General features: G+C 38.1%; 1 protein-coding gene across 1 annotated transcript; it reads left to right on the plus strand.

Annotated features, from left to right (window-relative positions):
* Positions 1-554: 554 nt before the first annotated feature.
* Positions 555-21,157, plus strand: GABRA6 (gamma-aminobutyric acid type A receptor subunit alpha6; the record flags this gene model as incomplete). Its single annotated transcript, XM_081092801.1, has 11 exons — positions 555-614; positions 2,338-2,529; positions 4,454-4,563; positions 5,731-5,849; positions 6,399-6,466; positions 8,314-8,534; positions 8,620-8,702; positions 9,003-9,146; positions 9,539-9,691; positions 11,301-11,560; positions 19,975-21,157. The coding sequence occupies 11 exons, from the start codon at positions 555-557 to the stop codon at positions 20,248-20,250; spliced, it is 1,686 nt and encodes a 561-aa protein (XP_080948927.1). The 3' UTR covers positions 20,251-21,157.
* Between the last annotated feature and the right edge of the window lie 377 nt (positions 21,158-21,534).

Genomic DNA, 21,534 nt, shown 5'->3' on the forward strand with positions numbered 1-21,534 from the left:
TTTATATAGAGATATTTTAAAAGATTATAATACAAAATGTATATTGAGAAAATATTTCTCACAATTCTCACAGGCTTTGGCACACATTTCTGGGGATTTTGGCTAGCTAAAAACGGAGTGTCCCAGGAGTAATAGAAATGTGACCTGTACTCTACCCTCTAAGCCTTCAAGCAGGAGTAAGGCATATCTTCTTGAAATAAATCTACCTAGAGGGAATTCCCTGCCTGTGACAGACCTCTTAGCTGCCCAACTTATCATTCATCCTTCTTACCCACCTATAGTATAAAGGATTAAAACAAACAGACAAAAAACAAACAAACAAACAAAAAAGAACAGAAAAGAAGATTCCTTGCTACTGAAATTAGCCCAGTTTCCTAGCTTTCTATAGCAAGTGTCAAAAGATTTTTGTAGGATTCACCTGGACATGTATCTGTGTATATTCATTCCCTGATTCAGAGAGCAAGGGATATTTTACAACCTCGTAAACTCCTCTGTGTTGAGAGAGATAGCCACGTGACTCAGTCCTTTCCCTTTCTCTGTGGGATGCAGACAGGATGGCTGAGACCGAGGTGGCCTCCCTGAACCACAACGAGGGCGACCTGAACTCCAGCCACGTCAGCGCTGTGGCTGCTTAGCTGCCGAAGCCAGGATCTGCCTGCTCCATCCTTTTCTGTGAGAAGAGTAAACCGTTTTGTTTATGCCGTTGCAAGCTGGGTTTTCTCGGTTTACATCTAACATCTCTTACTGATAGAGCGCTGTAATAACCAAACAGGCAGCAGCAACAAAGAGCTCACAGCAAGTCCACAGAGCTGGGCGGCTCTTTTAATTCTGACATCTCAATCAGCCGTGGGCAAACTACGGCCCGCGGGCCGGATCCGGCCCGTTTGAAATGAATAAAACTATTGAAAAAAAAGACCGTACCCTTTTATGTAATGATGTTTACTTTGAATTTATATTAGTTCACACAAACACTCCATCCATGCTTTTGTTCCGGCCCTCCGGTCCAGTTTAAGAACCCATTGTGGCCCTCGAGTCAAAAAGTTTGCCCACCCCTGTCTCAGATACTCCACTCCTGGCATGCTCTCTCCAAAAGCCTGTTACAAGTCTATTGTAAAATAATTAATTGTTTCTTTGATGGTCAGGTTTTGTTACAGAGCTTTGCCAGGTGTGTGTGTGTGTGTGTGTGTGTGTGTGTGTGTGTGTGTGTGTTTGCGGGGGCGGGGAGGGTTGTGATTTTGTTTTGTTTTGTTGGGTTTCTATGTGTGTGTGTGTGTGCGCGCGCGCGCGCAACATCATTAGTCCCTGATGAGTCTTTAGCTTCAAGTAGGCATCAAACACCTATTAGCCTCTTCTCTGAAGAGCCCCCCAGTATCGCTTATTTTTTTCTCTCCCAGGTTAAATCACTTCTATATAAATAGCAATGCTCTCAATGTTTTATCCTGAGAGGAACTATTAAGTCATGTAACATGATAATATGAAGGATACCATTATTCTCATGAAGGCCTCTGCCCTTTTCATGACAGTTTCAAAACGTTTATTTGAATCGTGCTTTGAGAATATCCCTTCAAATGTCAGTAGGTTTGGGATTTATATCTTATCCCAAGCCCGACAGAATTCATGTTAATAGACATCCATTCTGCTTGCTCTTCTACAGCATTTCCCCAGAGCTCATCACTGGGCTTGGACCCAAAATTCCCCTGTCCTGTTCTCCAAGCACCTGATAAATAGGCAAACAGATTCTGGGATGTGGGTGGCACTGCTGCTGGAAGATGATGCTCAGTGGTCCCCTAGTGGCCGGAAAGAGTTCATGCAGGCTACTAAAATGCTTTCCACTCCTTGGAGCTGTGAGAGATTCATTAGGCAGTGAGATCAAGTAGATGCAATGTTCGAGCCCTTCTAGAAAGCCCAGGGAATACACTCAAGATTCAGCCTTCCCTAGGTGGGCTCTGCAGTCAGTCATGCAGTGTAACCAGGAGTCAAACTGTATCTTCATAGCCTGAAGTTTTGCTTTTAAGTTCAGGATATAGTCTCCTGAATTAAGTGGCTCCTTTTAGGAGCTAGTGACACTCACTCACTTATCTGGAGTGAAAAAGAAGAGGGATGTATAAGGAGGACGCAGTGCTTTCGGGAGGAACTGCAGGGCAGAAATGAGACCTCTACTATGAAGGGACAGAATCAGGGAGGCCGTCAGAAATACAGGCAGCTGCTAGCTCAGGTTTTGTTTTGTTTTTTTTGTTTTTGTTTGTTTTTTTGGTGGGTGGTGGGAGGGGGGTGTAGTGATGTGTCTCTGCTTCATCCTGTACAAATGCTGCATTTCTGTTTTTCATCTCTCTACAGCTATTTCTCATGTTGCATGGACTTGGCAAAACAGGCCGTCCACAACAACCAGCAGCCTTAATTCATACAGAGACCAAACTCTATAATTTTTTTAACTCCATTTCTAGTGCTGGAGAGAAAAGATTTGATTTGCCTAAAAATGATGATGACAATAATGATTATAGTGGTGCTTGGAGAATTGGCAAGCCACATGTAAATGAATGAAACTAGATTACAGTTTGTCCCCATGTACAAAAATTAATTCAAAATGGATCAAAGACCTAAATATAAGATCTGAAACAATAAAGTATATAGAATAAAACATAGATACTAAACTTATGGACCTTGGCCGCAGAGAAGATTTTATGAATTTCCAAAAGCAAGGGAAGTTAAGGCAAATATAAATAAATGGGACTATATCAAACTAAAAATATTCTGAACAGCAAAAGAAACTGCTAACAAAACAAAAAGGGCAACCAACCTAGTGGGAGAAAATATTTGCAAAAAACAGCTCCGACGAGGGGTTAATGTCCAAAATCTATAAAGAACTCATACAACTCAACATGAAACAAACAAAAAATTCAATGAAAAAATTGGCAGGGGACCTGAACAGACTCCTCTCCCAAGAAGACATACCAATGACCAACAGATATGGAAATATACTCAACTTCACTAGTTATTAAAATTTGCAAATCAAAATTACAATGAGATACCACCTTATACTTGTTAGAATGATTATTATCAATAAGATAAGAGGTTGTGGAGAAAAAGGAACACTTATTCACTGCTGGTGGGAATGTAAACTGGTACAGCTACTATGGGAAACAATCTGGTGGTTCATCAAAAAAAATTAAGAATATAATTACCATATAACCTAGCAACCCCTCTTCTAGGTATCTACTTAAAAATTTTGAAAAGGTTTATTTACAAAGAATATGCATTCACAGTGGCCAAGACATGGAAACAAATTAAGTGTCCTTTGATAGAGGACTTGAAGGACTTGATAAAGAAGATGTGAGATTATATATATACCTATATATATAAAAGCCTAAGTGACCATTAAGACTGAATGACTGGAATGACTGGAACAACCAGAACCAGTCGACCAGTCACTATGACATGCACTGACCACCAGGGGGCAGACACTCAATGCAGAACCTGCCCCCTTCCGCACCCGGCCCAGCGATCATCGCCTCCTTTCCCAACCTCCCCGGGGCCTTTGGGCCCAGGCTGGGATGGGGAACCACTGGTGGATGGTGGTGGATATGGCCCCATTCCCAGTGGGGCCAAGGGCTGACTCCTTCCTTGGGGGCTGGTGGCCAACCTCCTGTGCCCCATCCCTCCCCCCGACCAGCGGTCCCCAACGGTCTGGCCCTGATCGGCCCTGACTGCTGGCCAGGCCTAGGGACCCCACCCATGCACAAATGAATCTTGAGAATATCATGTAAGCAAAATAAATTAGTCAGAGAAAGCTAAGAACCATATGATTTCACTCATATGTGAGATATAAAACTGAAACTCATAGACACAGCAGTATGGTGGTTACCAGAGGGAGGGGTGGGGTAGTAAAGGGTAAAGAGGGCACAATACATCGTGACAGAAGATGATTTGACTTTGGGAGGTGGGCACACAATGCAATATACAGGTCATGAATCTCAGAAATGTCCACTTTATATAATCTTATTAACCAATGTCACTCCAATAAATTTAATTTAAAAAACTATTCATAGAAAATCTTGCATCCATCCTGTTTCTGTTGTTTCTTTTTGGTTATAGATAATGTCTTGAAATGCTCTTCAAATGACTTATGTCTTCAGAAATGACTCTAAGATTGTGTTACATGTATGCAATAGTTGCCATTGCCTTAATAGAATTTAGGTCTGAAAGTACAGACCTGGAGCGGGCTCTGTAGCGCAATGGATAGCGCATTGGACTTCTAGTGATGAAAGTACAGACTTGGGTAAATTAGGTGGATAGTGAGTGAATTTGACTTGGCAGGAGGATGGTGAAGTGACATATTCTCCTCTTGTTCTTATGTTTCTGAATTAATACATATATATTAATATATAAAATTAATATATAATAATCTATGTGTAATATATGTTTTCCTTTATTGTGATTACTTTTTACTTTAAAGATGAAAATTTTAAGGCTTAAAGAGACTTCTTTTACTCCATCATGCTCCTACCAGACTGGTAAAAATGCTATTTCTTGGGTTCAAACACCTGTGGCAAGCCCAGTAAAACAGTACCAGCAACATCATCATTAACCATGTCTACAGATGCTTTATTCTTACAGCATTTCTACCTGGAGAATCTTACTCAGCTATTTCCAGACATTGTCTCTTACAGGCACCATTCATGAAGCTGGCCAGGTTTCTAAAGATAATGGTAGGATCTATTTATATATCTTAGCTTGAGATGACACACCTTTAACAGGAAAGATCAGCAAAGTACTTACACAAAACAAAACAAACAAACAAATAAATAAATAAAAACACTATCCCAACAGCAAGATGGCCAGGATTTGTTCTGCTGGATTATAAGTTTTTTTCAACGAACAATCAAGGACAATTTTTAAACACACGAGAGGTGTGTTTGGCGCAAGAAAGTTGATGAAATCAGAAAGAGAACCTAAGAGGATCCCAATATCACTAGACTTTTTAAGCAGGAAGAGCTGTGTAGGAATCCTTCTGTGAACCATAGAAATAATAAATGCTAAGCCCATTGGAACATAATCTCAATCAGCAAGATGCCACTGCTTTCCAGATTTTCTCACAGGGCTCTGCTAGCTCCCTGCCAAAACTAGCAGTGGATTCTTCCTTCCAATCTCCCTTAATGCCTTATTCGATTATTGTCACTGCTCTCCAACCATGCACTGTCCTGTCCCTGCCGACGCTCATTTCCCAAACCAGTCAGGCGGAGGAGGCTGGGTGTCCATCAGAACGTAGTCTGAGAATACAAACCACCGTGTTCCACGTGAAAACAGAACAAGGGGGACCCCCTCAAAACTTGTCTGGCAACCTCAGCATCTACTGGATTACTGGCTGGATGCGAACAAGGAAAAGAGACATGAGGGGGTCCAGAAGGTTGCTCTAGTTGATTGGCAAAGGGGAACTGGTTGCTGGGGAAGACAAACCAGGAGGAAGGAGAAGTGGGCATTACAGGGCACTGCAGAATGGCATCACCTCTGCCCTGGCTGTACATTATTTTATGGTGAGTAAAATCTTCTTACTGATTTTTTCCTTTTAGCTCAGAGGAAAGGAGAAACACACACCCATTGGGTGGCTTCTATACCAAACCATGAAAGAAGCCGGGGTGGTGTGGCATTGGCCGTGGTGGGGAAGACACAGGTGATTGAGCAGCACATATTCTCTGAGGCTGGGAGTGGGGATCATTGACTATCTACTCACAGGGTAGAAAATGTCCAAGGGGACTTTGAAGATGAAGGAAACGCCTACTCAAAGAACATCAGTCGCATCCTGGACAACTTGCTTGAAGGCTATGACAATCGGCTACGGCCGGGATTTGGAGGTGAGAGGCAATATCCTTTAGTAGACCAAGCATCTGTACTCCTTCCCCCTTACTGCCATTCCAAGGCAGGGGTCCTGGAGAGAGGCCATGTGTGTATTCCCATCCACTATCTGTCCCTCTTCAATTAGAGATCTTACATGTGAGCTATTTGAACTCTTTCAGCCTCAATTTCCTCAACTGTAGTGTGAGTGTATGAGCAGTGCTTACCTGATAGAGTTGTGTAAGTGTTGAATGAGATTGTCCATGTGAAACACTGTTTTCATAGCATTTGTCCCATTAAATCTATCAGTTAGTTATTGGTGTTTTTTTTAGAGTTCTCCCCTAGTTCTTTTCTTTTCCTTAAATTCCTCAAATTGACCAGGTTAAATTCAAAATAAGGCAACTGGTATGAATTTTTAGAGTTGAAAAATTCAAGGACCCCACTACTGGGACTTAAGGATGGGTTGGAGATTCCAGCTGTGAGAAGGGGCTTTGCTGTAGTCATTAAGTTCAGATCCTTCAACAACTTCCCTGGTGATAACTGCCCCCTTCCTTCTGGGCTAATTTCAGGTGCTGTCACTGAAGTCAAAACAGACATTTACGTGACCAGTTTTGGGCCCGTGTCAGATGTGGAGATGGTGAGTGAGTTCTGAGTGAGGAGGGCAACTTGACTTAGGGGGAGAGAGGACCAGGACCCAGAACTAATGATAACAGGCAGTGACCAAGCACCATAATGCACCATGTGAACTCATGCTGGGAGGGCATGGCCATTAGAGCAGATTCCTGGCTTAGCCTCCTTCACCAAGGGCTCTGCTTGAGCACTTTAATCTGAGGGATTTTATAATTGGACCTCCTCTCCCCTCTTCCATCCACATGTCATGCACTGATTCTTCCCTACAAAGAGAAGATCTTTCACATCTTTCTGAAGTCTTAGTAAATGTTTGGAGTAGCAAAAGGAAAAACCAGCAAAGGTACCATGTCAGAGTATATTGAGAATATCCATGAAAGTTAAAACATAGATTTTTTTGTAGCACATCATTTCTAGTATATTTAATTAAAAGAGTGAAGGGAGTCACTTGGAAAGGCCCATGCTGTCTACCTTTTATGTAGTGAATAGACCAGTAGGTGTTCTGGGGCCTCTGCTCCAGGTACAGATGGCAGTATTCATCAAAGGATATTTATAGTAAGTGGCAATGAAAACCTGACCTAGCCTCCTAGAACAAAGTAGACTATACTATGCTGTCATAGTTCTTAGGTAGAATTTCCTCCTAAAAGTAAAATATAAATACTAAAACTGAAATGAGCATAACTTTGTAAAGAAGTGCCTCATTGCATTTTATTAGGGAAATATAATTTTAGATAAACAGTTGTTAGAGACTTTTTCATGGTCTGCTTTTTGAGTTGACAAGAAAAGAAAAAAGAAGAAAAGAAAGGAAGAAAAAGGCAGAAATAAAAGAGGAAAAAGTTAAAAGAAAGAAAATAAGAACGATGAGGAGATAGGGACTTTATTTAAGAGGCAAATGTCTTAAGATCAGAATCTTCAATTATTTCACTACCATATTTTTCATTTGTGTACTGAGTCACCTATGTATAAATAAGCACAACCATATTCTACTGTATTATTTGATATCTGAGGATACTTGGAACTTTTTGCATTTGTCTCCTTTCTTTTTGTACAATAGAGCCTTGTGATAGCCTGAATCATTATTATATGAATCTACTGTGTCAAATTAGATATTAAAATATAATCTCCATTTGTAGTAATAGGTCTAGTAAAAGAACACATGAAGTAAGCAAAGCAATTATTGTCAATATTTTGATATAATCACATTGTTATTTATCATTGACTTTTGCAATAACCCTTATCATAATTCTTAGTATCTTAGTGTTATTTAATAAAAGCCACACATTAAAACTCATAATTATTATTGTGCATACTTGAATAATATTCATTCTGATTATTCATGGTAACATTTGCTTTTATGTTCTCTGAAAACATATAAAATAATTATGATGTGCAGTAAGAGCCTGCTCATCAAGTAAATTTTATCCTTGGAACTAAATGTTATCATGATGCTCACAGACACCTTTGAAGGTGAATGAATTGCTAAGGGGAATGGTTAGCCTAATTGATGGTAAGGAGGGCAGCACAAAACCTAGAGTGTTTATCTTTTCATATTTTTCTTCTAAATTAAGGATGGAGGTATTGAAAAGTTGATAGTGAAGAGATGGGTGACAGAAACAGAAGTATGTGGAGGATGGTCAACGTTAAGGAGGGAAATTTGCACAGCACAGCACTATCTTATATGATAATACAAACTTGGAGAAAAATAACAATTCACTGAAATTTTAACTTTCCTGATAGGTTATTGCCATAAAAAGTTGCTTCGTTCCTTAAGTTTTAGGATTGGGTAGATAAGCTGGTGAATAAACTATTCTAATAAACCATCTGCCCAGCCTGCATAAATATCTTATTTTCTCTTAGGAGTATACCATGGATGTTTTCTTCCGGCAGACTTGGACTGATGAGAGGTTGAAGTTTAGAGGGCCAACTGAGATTCTGAGTTTGAATAACTTGATGGTCAGTAAAATCTGGACACCTGACACTTTTTTCAGGAATGGCAAAAAATCAATTGCTCACAATATGACAACTCCTAATAAACTCTTCAGAATTATGCAGAACGGAACCATTCTCTACACCATGAGGTAAGGTTTTTTGCCAATTTACTGCCTCTGCCCAACTCATGTGTCCATCATACTAACTCAGAACCTTTCACTTCAATGTTCCTAGGCTTACCATCAATGCCGACTGTCCTATGAGGCTGGTTAACTTTCCAATGGATGGGCATGCTTGCCCACTCAAGTTTGGGAGTTGTAAGTTACAAAATGCTTCTAAGAGTCAAAAACTGCATTAAAATATGCCATTATTTGGTTTTAGTCAGAGACTGGAAAGCAAAAGAGAAATATAACTATGACATTCAAAGTGTGATTCCTGGAATATACTTACTTAATCATATCTGTCACCATCAGAGCTTTCAGTTACTCAGATTAAAGAAAAGCAGTAAAGAAAGTTCATGTCTGTATTTCCTTTTTATACGAACAATATTTGCTTTGAAAGAAAAACCCACTACTAGTCAGATTCACTATTATGTTTAATTTGTTTAAAAAATGCAGATGCCTACCCCAAAAGTGAAATCATATACACATGGAAAAAGGGACCACTTTACTCAGTCGAAGTCCCAGAGGAATCTTCGAGCCTCCTCCAGTATGATCTGATTGGGCAAACAGCATCGAGTGAGACGATTAAATCTAACACAGGTGAGAATTTGACCAATGCATGGATGCAAAGTGACTCCAGGGGCATCTCCAAAATATCTATTTCTTCTTCTTTTGCATTAGCCATCCTCAGAGAAGCTTGATGTTTTGAAGTGATGAGTAGTTTTCTTTAAAATTGATTTTGCAACCATGTGCATGTAAAAATTTGTATATCCTTGAAATGAATAGTTTTGGATGCAAATGACACAAAGAACCCCACTGAAAACAGTGAGCAGATGTATCTATCATCTGATGATTAATGCATTTGTCATTCATGCATTTGCTTATTTTCTCCTGGCCCATGTTAATTTAAAAACCTGAGAGGTTTATTCCCAGCTGTATTCTTTTTACACACTATCAACAGAAATAATACTGATGTATGTGTCTTCCAACAGGTGAATACGTAATAATGACAGTTAATTTCCATTTGCAAAGGAAGATGGGCTACTTCATGATTCAGATATATACACCTTGCATTATGACCGTCATTCTTTCCCAGGTGTCTTTCTGGATTAATAAGGAGTCTGTTCCCGCCAGAACTGTCTTTGGTATGCTTCACTCTTTGGACTCTATTTCCATTCATCCTCCAGCTCTCATGCCTTGGGTATTTTAGGGAAATATTCACACCAGTGCACTTTTTCAGTCCACAAAGGAAATAGACGCGTATCTCATTCAGACACATGTATCAGGTAAAACGACCCTTATCTTATTACAAGCTGTGTGGTGAATCAACAAAAAATTTGTCTCAGTGAGAATTCTGGCTGGTTTCCTGTGACTTTCATATGTCCTACTTAGTAGGGTTTAAAAAAAAATCTTTACTTTATTTTTCAGAACCAAGAGAGTGCCGAAAGTTAAACCCTACATGTAAATCCATAAAAAGGCTAAGTTATTGAACCTATATCATATACATTGTATCTCACTTTTATTAGGTTGAACCATAAAAAATTGCTCTTTTTCTATGTCTAAAAATAGTTAAGTATTACTAATTACCCATGTTTCAACCTAAATATTTAGTCCTATTTATGATGAATAGAACCACCACTAGTTTTGATGAAAGAAAGTAAAATGAGATATAACAGAAAATATCAGCACTAACAATATTAACCTTCTATGAATTGTTATGATTTCCAATTTGGCAGTTCCTAAGGAAGACCAAAGTTGAACTGAAATATCAGATGAATTTTGACTTTTTAATTTACAATATTAAAATAGATCTCTTTATACAAATTATAAAAGAATAGCTATATTACAATGTTGACCATATTCAAATTATATAAATTCCCCAACTCAGAATTCAAGACAGAAAGCTGCTGGCAGATGAATATCAAAATTATTTTCTTGTGAGAAAGTACTTTACTTTATAAAACCAAGCTAGAAATATTAAAAAAGTTGAGAAACCCAATTTATGAGTATTATTCACTAGAGGCCCGGTGCACAAAATTCATGCGGGGGGGGGGGGGGAGCGGGAGTGTTCCTCAGCCCAGCCTACACCCTCTCCAATCTGGGATCCCTCATGGGATAAGGGATTGGGCCTAAACCAGCAGTCAGACATTCTTCTCTCAATCCAGGACCATCGGCTTCTAACCGTTCACCTGCCTGCCTGCCTGATTGTCCCTAACTGCTCTCCCCTGCCAGCCTGAGCGCCCGTAACTGCCTCTGCCTTGGCCCCCACCACCGTGGCTTTGTCTGGAAAAATGTCTGTAAGGATGTCCGGAAGATGTCTGGTTCAATTAGCATATTACCCTTTTATTAGTATAGATACCAGACAGAGCTCTTAAATATGATCAAAGATATTATCAGCTATTAAAATTGATCAGAAGTTCAAGGTTTTATTACTTTAGTGATAGTATGCTTTAAGTTTTCTAAAGAAGTAAACAACAAAAATTTTTCATGACTTAAATTTTCTAACAGTTAAGCTAAATCAATTCTAAAAATATGTTTTGAGTTATTATAATGTACAGGTCACTGCACTAGGTATGAACGGATATAAAAATGATAATCCCTATCATAACAATTGTGAAAAATTATAAAGCAATGAAACAATAACAAAAATTACATTTGGAGAGTGTTTAATCCTCGCCAACAACATGTTCTCATTTCATCTTTTTATTGGATTCTAAATGCTAATACTGCATTTCTTATTCTTTTTCATTTCAGGGATCACCACTGTTTTGACCATGACCACTTTAAGCATCAGTGCCCGGCACTCCTTGCCCAAAGTGTCCTATGCAACCGCCATGGACTGGTTCATAGCTGTGTGCTTCGCTTTTGTCTTCTCTGCTCTTATTGAGTTTGCAGCTGTCAACTACTTCACCAATCTTCAGACACAAAAGGCCAAAAGAAAGACACAGACTGCAGCCTCACCCCCAGTGACAATATCAAAAGCAATGGAACCCCTGGAAACTGAAATTGTCTTGGTAATTGTTTATTTTACTAATCTTACCCACCATATAAAGAAGGTAATCCAAACGGTGATCACAAACAACAAAATAGTCCAAAAGTAGTACTAGTTGAGCACGAGTTACAGAAGCCTAGTTCCAGGCCAACTTCTTTTCTAATTTCACAGAAAAAAGCCAAGTAACAATCCTTCACTTATCTTTGACCTAAACTTTTGGCATGTCTCTTTCATCACCCTCATTAGTACTGGCAGGTCCCAAGCTCTCAGAGACAAGAAAATTCTTCTTAGCCTTTAGATGCTTGCTTTGGACAGGTTCACTTAAACCAACCAGGGAGAATAAAGTAAAAAAGAATAATGCTTTTAATGAGCCTTTGAGACTTCAGAGCCTGAAGGAAATAAACAGGGACTCTGAAGGAACGGACAATTGTTATCGGAAATCTGCTTGCTGGTTTCATCCATGAGGACAGGATGTGAGTATTAGGTTCTGTGAATGCTGAGTCATAAGCCAAGTTTTTGAAGCATATGAAAGCATTCTCATATTCATATATGAAAACATTGATATACGTATGGTTTTAGTCAAAGACTTATGCTCAGTGAGAAATACCTATACAATTCAGTTTAGACTTGCGGTGGCTAAGCTCTGGTCCCCAAAGGTGCTTTGAGTAAGAAACAAATGACAGCATTAATAATTCAAGGGTCATAAATGTGTCCCCAAATTTCAACTTTACATATCAGTGAATTCTCTCAACAATTAAGTTGCACAAACTTTTTAAATGGATTATAGAATTGACAAGTATACATTTTTGTATGAATACAAAGTCAAAACAGTGACTCCTGAAAAGAGAAAAATTTTGCTCTATAAAATTTAGTAATGTAGATATTTCAACTGAAAATTTCCTTGTAACTGATCAATTCTCTTGAACATTCTGTAGAACCACATACAGTCCAGCTAATTCTTGGTTAATTTTTATGACAAAAATTATAAGGCTATGTGTACTCTACTTCTCAAATACTCAGGCATCTATCAGCTAAAGAATGGTAATTTTTTACTTAAAATTTTCTCTTTGATAAACTAAGAAACTTGTTTGAGAATTTACATTTTCTTCAAGGAATAAAATAAGGCTATTCCCACGATAAATGGAAATATAGAATGTAAATATTTTTTCTTGAATTATCACTAACTAAAAAACAGGTCCTGTAATACAGTCCAATGATTTTCACTTACAAATTGAAAACAGAGGAAATTATTAGTTACTAGTTGGTAGAAAAACTAGAAATTGATTTTAGAACTCTTGATATCCACAAACTGTACAGAAGCCCTCCCCTCCCCAGCAATTCCTCAAACACTGAAACATACAATGTTTTCAGAATGTAGGTGAGGTCATTCCCAAAATTCTTCCCTTGACATAATGATGTGTGTGTGTGTTTTAAATGTAGATATGTTTTGAAAGGTGATAAAAATATAAATTTTATAACAAAAATGTTAGTCTGAAGATTTAGCCCAAAACACTTGAAAATCACTTTTTTCAAAAAAATAAATTCCAAATGTTTTTGAGAATTATTTTATGTTAGTAAAAATAAGTGATTATGCTATAAACCATCTGTATTTACATAGGTATATAATCAAAATATTGTCCAAAGGTTATATATTAACATACATCCATAAAGGAAGAATTAATGTATATAAGAATTCAGTTTAACAGTTCATTACTTGAGAAATGGTAAAAATTAAAAGAGAAATTCATGAGAAACAGGGTAAAAAAATAACTGATGACTTTGAACATGATCATTGATCTAATGTAGAAATAAAAAGGAAGACAAACTTCTTTAACTCTTTTGAAATATATATTACTGAGAGGAATATGATTTTAAATCCTTGGAGAAAGTATGGTTACTATTCTTTTAGCTTTTATTTTAAAGGTATAATTTATTAATAAGATGAAATTTAAGATCTCAGGCCTTCATATAAACTATCTTCTGCAATCCTTTGGGAAGCTGGTTACAATATTGCATTTAAATCAACTCAAAGTACCTTTTTTTGCAAGTTGACGTGTTTCTTATGAATAATATATTTCTAAACCTGGCTCTAGTTAAAATATTTAAGGCAATGAAAAGAAGAATTTCATTTCTGAAAGGCTAGGTCAAAGCATAAAAATAAAAACAAAAATTAAACTTACCAATACAAATCTTGTAGATGTCAAAAATAAATATAGATGATTACATAGAATATTTACATTTTATTTATTTATGTCAAAACTTGGATGCTTGTCTTATACAACACAGCAGAACAAAAATTATACAACACAATGGTATATTATGATTGCTAGGTCATTTTTTCCTTTCAAATATCATGACATTTAAAAATGCCTATCCAGTTGTAATCAAAACAACATTACTTGAGTAACTTGGACATTGAAATAGCATGCCAATGGTGAAGCTGAAATGAAATAAGAGTTTGAATATTTTATGATTCTAAGTTTTATATTTTAAAAGACTCACTGCTTTTCATAAGCAACTTCTTATAATAAATGTAGAGAAAAGTGTATCACTGATTTTGACCTTAAAATACAATATAACTAGAGGCCCGATGCATGAAATTCATGGAAGAGCAGGCCTTCCTTCCCCCGGCTGCTGGCACCAGCTTCCCTCTGGCACCCAGGACCCAGGCTTCCCTCGCAGCCCTGGCTTCATCTGGAAGGTCGTCTGGAAGGATATCTGGTCTAATTAGCATATTACGCTTTTGTTATTATAGATAATGACAAGAAATTCAGGCATTTTAAATCCAGTACTCAAACAGGAAGAAACGCATAAAACTAAATCCTCAGAAGTACTTATAGACTAATTAGTTTTCTGTTTTTAAGGCATTTGGAACTGGAGACTTTTTTATTTTATTTTATTTTATTTAGGTTTTGAGAAGGAATTATCCACAATTTCTCTTGAATTTATATGGTATTTTTCCTTACTGTTTTTATCTGGTTGGTTATCTAGGCATTAGAGAGCGATTTCTGTCTTTGTATTTCAGAACTTGCATTTGAGGTATACTATTCTGCATGCAAAACCAAGTTTGGACCTTGATCTCTTTTTGAATGTTTTGCTAACTTCCTTACTATTTTAAAAGTCCAAGCCCTCATTACTTGTTCCTAAGAGAATCACCTCCCCATACGCCCCCCCTCCCCCCCCCCCCCCCATCAAGGCATCAAATGTGGCTTTTCTTTTTCAGAGGAGATATGATGTCCTTGGTAAATTATCTACAAACAAAATTGACCAAAATGTCATTAGTCTGGACAATGGCTATAGTTATACTGATTACATTGTTTATACATTTATTCATTTTTCTTTTCACCTAGTACCCATTTATTGAGAATCTACCCATTGAATTTTTGTAAGTACTTTTATGTGCCAGATCCTTTGTAGAATGCTGAGGATACATTAATGAGTGACATCAATAGGGCCTCTTCCCTTTACAAGGTTGGAATGTCTGCTGGGCCATTACCATGTGACCCTATGGAGTACAGAATACTGAAAGATTTACCTCCTTTGTTCCAAATATTGCCAAGATTTGAGTACCACCATTTCTCAATAGAATGAAGGGTTGAATTAAGACCATCATGGTGCCCCTTCTCATGGCTGTGCCATTGTTGGACTTTTAAAGACTGAGAGGTGGATTAGGTGAGGGATATGGGTGGTTAGCTTTCCCCCCATATCTTCTATCAAATCCTCATCTAATATTCCATTCTTCACCCTCCAAACATTCCAATATGGTTTCCAGACATGCCCCTCGCACCACTGACCCACCAGATTGCTGCCAATAAGCTGCTTCTCTCTAGAATTTCTGGGTTCAGCTCTGTTTCCAGTTCTACCAGCTATAGCATAAATGCAGGAAAACTGGATGGAGTTCTTATTTTCTCTACAGTGATATGATAGGCTAATACAATAGGACAGGTTAAAGAAATGACAAACACTAAATGTTTAAAAAACATTTTCTCTTATTTTTGATGCCCCTCTTTTGCTTGTTCTAGGAGCAGATGCAATGCTAGTCCTTTGAGTAATGCAGCCCCCAGCTAGAATCTCTCTTGAGAGGTAACCCATTGCCCCCTTCTCTGGAATGTGTTAGACTCACTGAACATTGTATCTGAATTGCTCTAAGTACTCCCCAGATGCCTTATCCCTACAGCAAATACTGATGGCCTTAAAGTCCAGTTTGATTCAAAGTATCTTTGCAATATGGTGTTACTTAAAACAAAGCTGTGCTCTTAAAATACCCAGAGCAGGATGGCACTGGGCAGCAGGGGGCCATAGAAGAATTCAAAACCACAGGTGTTCCACTCAAAGCTGTGACAGCCCCAAGCTGAGCCCTCATCTGGACTCCGACAAAAGCCTATTTCACCATCAACTGAAGCTGCAGAGCTTACAATGAGCAGGCAGTCGGGGTCTGATGAAAACCTGGAGCTGAATGGCTTGGAAAATTGGCTTTCTTTTCATTTCAGAAATTCAATGTGATTCTTCTAAATTGGCGTCCAGTCTCCTCTATGATGAATTCCCAATTATCCAGGAGTCGATTATCCAGCATGTGCCTTAGCCAGGTGTCATGCATTTCCTTGAGCATAAGTTTTTTCTTCCTGTTAGAAATCCCCCCAGCCACCTTTGGGCTGTGGGACAGTTGTAACTCTAAAGCGGATATTCTTAATGGTAGGCGAATCCCCCCCCCCACCTCCGACCCCCCAGAGGATATTGGTAAGGTCTGGAGATATTTATGGTTGTCATAACTCTGGGAAGAAGCAGAGGGAGGGGTACTATAGGCATCTTGTGGCTAGAGGACAGAGATGCTGCTCAACACCCCATGATGTACAGGACAGTCCCCCACAACAAATATTTATCCTACTCAGAACGTTGATAGCCCTGTGGCTGAGAAACCGTGCTCTAAATCATAAAGCTGATGGGAAGAAATAATAATTGTTGAGTGTGATCTTTGGAATCTAGGAGGGACTGAATTCAGGTGCTGCCACTTATTACTTGTGTGAGCTTTCTGCTTAAGTCTCCATTTGTTCACCTCTAAAATGAAAATAACATTATTACATGATAGATTCCTTCTAGGGATAAACAAAATAATGCATGCAGAGTGCTGTGCAGTGCTTGTCAATAGCAAGCATTTAGATATGGTACCTATAACGTAATGTAAAATAACATACTAAAATATAAAATAATCATAAGACCTTTTGCTCCTTTCTCTTTGCCTGTCTACTGAAAGAAACCTTGAAAAATGTTTAGGTATTCATTCATCTGTTGATTCAGCATATGTTTATTCAGCATATACTATGTTCCATGCACTAGCCAGGCACTGTGGAACACTTATGTATGGCAAGAATATGCCATCTACCATTAATGTCAGGAAAGGAGATAAGGCATAACAGAAATAATATTTAAAGGGAAGTATTTTATAATAGCTAAAAGAGCTGTAGCAGCTAGGCAGGCAAAAAGTCTACAAAGTGTGTGTGTGTGTGTGTGTGTGTGTGTGTATAAAAGTCTTTCTCAAATTCTTAAAGGAAAGAAAGAGAACACTTTCAAAGAAATTAAAGAACACTGTCCCTAACTTTAAAGATAGTACATTGAGGCTTAGGGAGAGTATATGGAATCTGTGGCATTTCTAAGTTGTAGCAGCTCAGTAGTATACATGGACTTGCAACCCAGGGCTTTCTGACCCTCCTGTCCTCTTAACACGTAAGCAACTCTCCATAGAGATGATTTGGGGGAAACAGTGAGGAAAGGGGGCATCCTATTGTAGGGGACATTTAATTCCAGGCTAATGACACTGTGCTTAAAATTTTCATGGTGTGTGGTCTTGAATGATATTGGTTAACTCTGGACAAGGTATACTTGGCAACCTCATTTTAAGTCATTTGTGACACTGTGGCAATGCCAAGAAATTGACAAATAATTTTGTCCCATTTCTTAAAAAGAGGGAGAGATGGAACTATGCCTTACATTTTTATGGCACGTTATGTTTTACAATCACTTTCTCATGTCAATAAACTTGTTAATGCCTGCCCCCTTTCTCCCTAAAAAAGAAAAAAATAATACAGGTTTCATAGAGGCAATGTGTTCTATTAAAAGTCAAGACAAATTTAGGAAGAAAATCTGCTCTAAAGGCTTGCCCTCCTGTGAAGTCATCATGACCCTTAGAAATGTTACTAGAGTAAAAGACTTTAATGGGCCATCCATCTGGGAGGAGGATACTTTTTTTTGGAGAATGAAACAGTGACACATTTCGCTGGGTCAGAAAAGGAATATATTAATGAAATATTTACTGAATGAAAATTCAAATTAAAGTATGAGAAATGTGATAAAAGCTCTTGTAAGATGATGCTATACGTCTTCTCTAAGACTATGGAGACCAAACTACCACCATTCTGGTCTTATCCACACTGTGTCTGGTGAATTTCAGCACAGTGGTCCTTAGCTGTCACATATTTTTTTAAAAAAATATATTTTTGTTGATTTCAGAGAGGAAGGGAGAAGGAGAGAGAGATAGAATCATTAATGATGAGAGATAATCATTGATCAGCTGCCTCCTGCACACCCCACACTGGGGATTGAGCCTGCAACCTGGGCATGTGCCCTGACCGGGAATTGAAATGGGACCTCCTGGTTCCTAGGTCAATGCTCAACCACTGATCCAGGCAAGCTGGGCAGCTGTCACATATTTTTCATAGAAAGTATCACTTATTTCCTGTCCTAGACCAGCAGACTGGTCTAGCTATACTTTAAGTTATTTTCTACCTCCAGGACCCATAATTTATTTAATTCTGACCTGAGTGGCTAGCACAATCCTGAGCCAATAGACAACAAATAAAGATACTTGCTTGAAACTCACCACGTTCATATTGAATTAGACTTGAGTACATAGATTCTTTTTTTGCTTTTGGTGAAGAAATAGATTTCCGCACATCCCCTAAAAGCATACGGGGCTTGAACTTTCTATGAAGACTATTATTACTTAGATACTCACTGACAAATTACAGCAACATTCAAGAAGGGGGATGCAGAGAGGAGAGGCTCTTTGGGCAGTTGTTTCCCACAGTGCAAATGTCACCACCTCGGTGGGTCGCGCTGGTCCTGTGGCTCAACCAGCAGAGGGGAGGTGGCTCCCTCTCCTGGGGGCTGCGGGGTTGCTGGCTAAAGCCACAGGCATCTGCCACGTGAGTAGTATACCCTGCCAGGCAACAAAGTGGTGGTTTTGCTGCCAGGGAGGAAACAAGGTGGTTTCAGAAGAGCAGGGATGATGTACAGCAAGTGTTTGAAGGCAGAGACCCAGCAAGGACAACCTGGCTGTGAGGCAAGTGAGGCTTACAGGATGTAGATAATTAAAGGGAAGAATCAGAGGAAGGCGCCTAGTTTTCAAAGGCATAAAAGGAATCTAAAGCAAACAGATTGGAATCTCTGAATGAGGCCCAATACTTAGACTAGAGACGAGAAAATTTGGGGATGAAACAAGCACTGAAATGTATCACCAGCTGTGCAACAGGGGGGGTGGAGGGATGCGGGGGGTGGGCAGTGCATTTCTCCTATCTGGACCTTGTCTTTCTCATCTATCAATTCATGTGCTAAATATTCCTTCCAAGATTAAGACTGGTTGTCTTATGATTTCAATAGAACAGAAATTTTAATGATAGAGAAACCAGATATGACAATTCTGAGGGGAGTAAATGAATCATTTTCTGGTCACTTGAGATAGAAGGAAACCAGTGGAGAAATTCTGAATGGGAAGCAGAAAGCTCTCAAGACAGAACTTATGAACGAAGAGGTAGTTGTACTTCAAGGGATGAACAGTGAAAGAGTCATCCTACTCAATCGAAGGGCAGTTTTATACTTTGTCTCTGGCTTTTGACACATATGAGCACCTTCATATATATATTTCTTTAATCTCAGCTGGTTCAAATTTATGAATGTGTGAAGAAGATGATGCATGCTGGGAATGTATCTAGATGTATGGTATCAATTAACCAAGCTATTATTTTCTTATGTTAACAAATATTCCAAATGGAAACCCCCCTCATTGCCCAAACTCATAGCCCCTTAAGTTAAGCTTAGCAGGCTTAACCATAACCAGAGGGTGGATAAGCTTTTGCAGCCTTACTCATGCCCTCCTAATGGTACAATCTCAACACAGTTTCTGATATGTGGAACATGCTTAACATTAATTGCTGATGTATTAATTTATAAGATGCTGGACAAAAGCAAATCATTTCTTTTTTAAATTATTTTACTACTTTCTTGGAAAAGTAACACCATCAAATACTATAAGGACTTGATGATTTTTTTTGTCTTTACATCATAGGGAAATAGTCACTAAATATCTATCAATAATGAAAAAATGAATCTAAATAAGTGATCTCTATTCCTTACTTAAGCTGAATATTTGCCTTTTATCTACAGCATCCTGATTCCAAGTACTACCTGAAGAAAAGAATCAGTTCCCTGACCTTGCCAATAGTCCCATCCCCTGAAGCCAGCAAAGTCCTCACTAGAGCTCCCATCTTACCTTCAACACCTGTCACACCCCCACCACTCTCTCCAGCCGATGGAGGCACCAGTAAAATAGACCAGTATTCTCGGATTCTCTTCCCAGTCGCCTTTGCAGGATTCAACCTCGTATACTGGATAGTTTATCTTTCAAAAGATACAATGGAAGTGAGTAGCAGTGTTGAATAGCTTGCAGACAAGACTCCCTGTATTATATAAGTTATTTTCAGAATTAAAAAAAAAAAATTAGCATTGAGACTTGTGTAGATAGATGCTTTTCTGAACATGAAATCAAAATTGAAAATCTTTAACACGTAGCTTTTAGTAAGTAGATAGGAGCTAAAAAGCAATAATATAACTCCTCAAAACTGGAAGTTGAAGGTTTCTGAAAAGTAAGACTTTGGGTGGTGGGTATACAATGCAGTATACAGATCATGTATCATAGAAATGTATACTTGAAATCTGTAAGATCTTATTAAGTAATGTCACCCCAGTAAATGTAATAAAAATATAACTTTTGTGTACATTAGAGAAAAATTTTATAAGAAGATGGATTCAAGGTGAATTTCCAATCTTTGTCCTTTATTGTTCAATATTTTGATTGTCATTGTGAATAGCATATACCACAAAGCAGATAAAATAAGAAAGGCTGACAATTCCAAAGGTTGTCTTAAAATATGTTTATTTTGGCTTAGTTTTCAAGAGAGCAAAATATAAGTAGTCTAAATATTTATAAATAGGTAAATATCAGCATGTTGGAGGCCTTTATACCAGTAAAATGTCTTCCAGTGGCATTGTAAAGCCTGTATTGAGCTTAACCATCTGTTTTTAACCTTGCTGTGCTATTTTGCCTCAATAAAGTATGGTGTTTGTATACATATGAATTATACATAGGTCATAAATTATGTATGCATGTGCACATAGCTTTAGCTGGACTGTAGAACAGTGTTGCTTTATCTTATTAAGCTTTCTTTTTAAAATAATATGCTCATCATAATTCCATGAAGTTATAAGAAAACATAGTAATTATAAGGCAGCCTTCTATATTATGACTGTGTTTATATCTTGTATTTTCTATATTTCTGAGTATACCACTAAATAAAACAAGAAGGAACATGGTTATCTGGATCTGTCTAATAAAGCTAGGCAGCAGAATTTCTTTAAATTCAGAGAAATGAAGTGGTTACCTCTACCCCAATGTTAGTGTTCGTGGAGATTCTAACAGATAGAAGATAGGGGAAGACCAGCCTCAGTCACCTAGCTCTAAAGAAAAACTTGAGTTTTAATTAAAATAGTTAATTCTTCATCTCCTTTCTGCTCACCCAACACACGTTCAGTTATGAGATGAATAATGCCTGATGATCTAAGGTATAACATGGTGACTGTAGTTTAATATTGTATTGTATAACTGAAAATTGATGAGAGTAGAACTTGAATTTTCTCCCTCACACACAAAAAGGTAAATATATATAT

Source organism: Myotis nattereri, assembly GCF_964212035.1.
Source record: "Myotis nattereri genome assembly, chromosome: 5".
Taxonomy (NCBI): domain Eukaryota; kingdom Metazoa; phylum Chordata; class Mammalia; order Chiroptera; family Vespertilionidae; genus Myotis; species Myotis nattereri.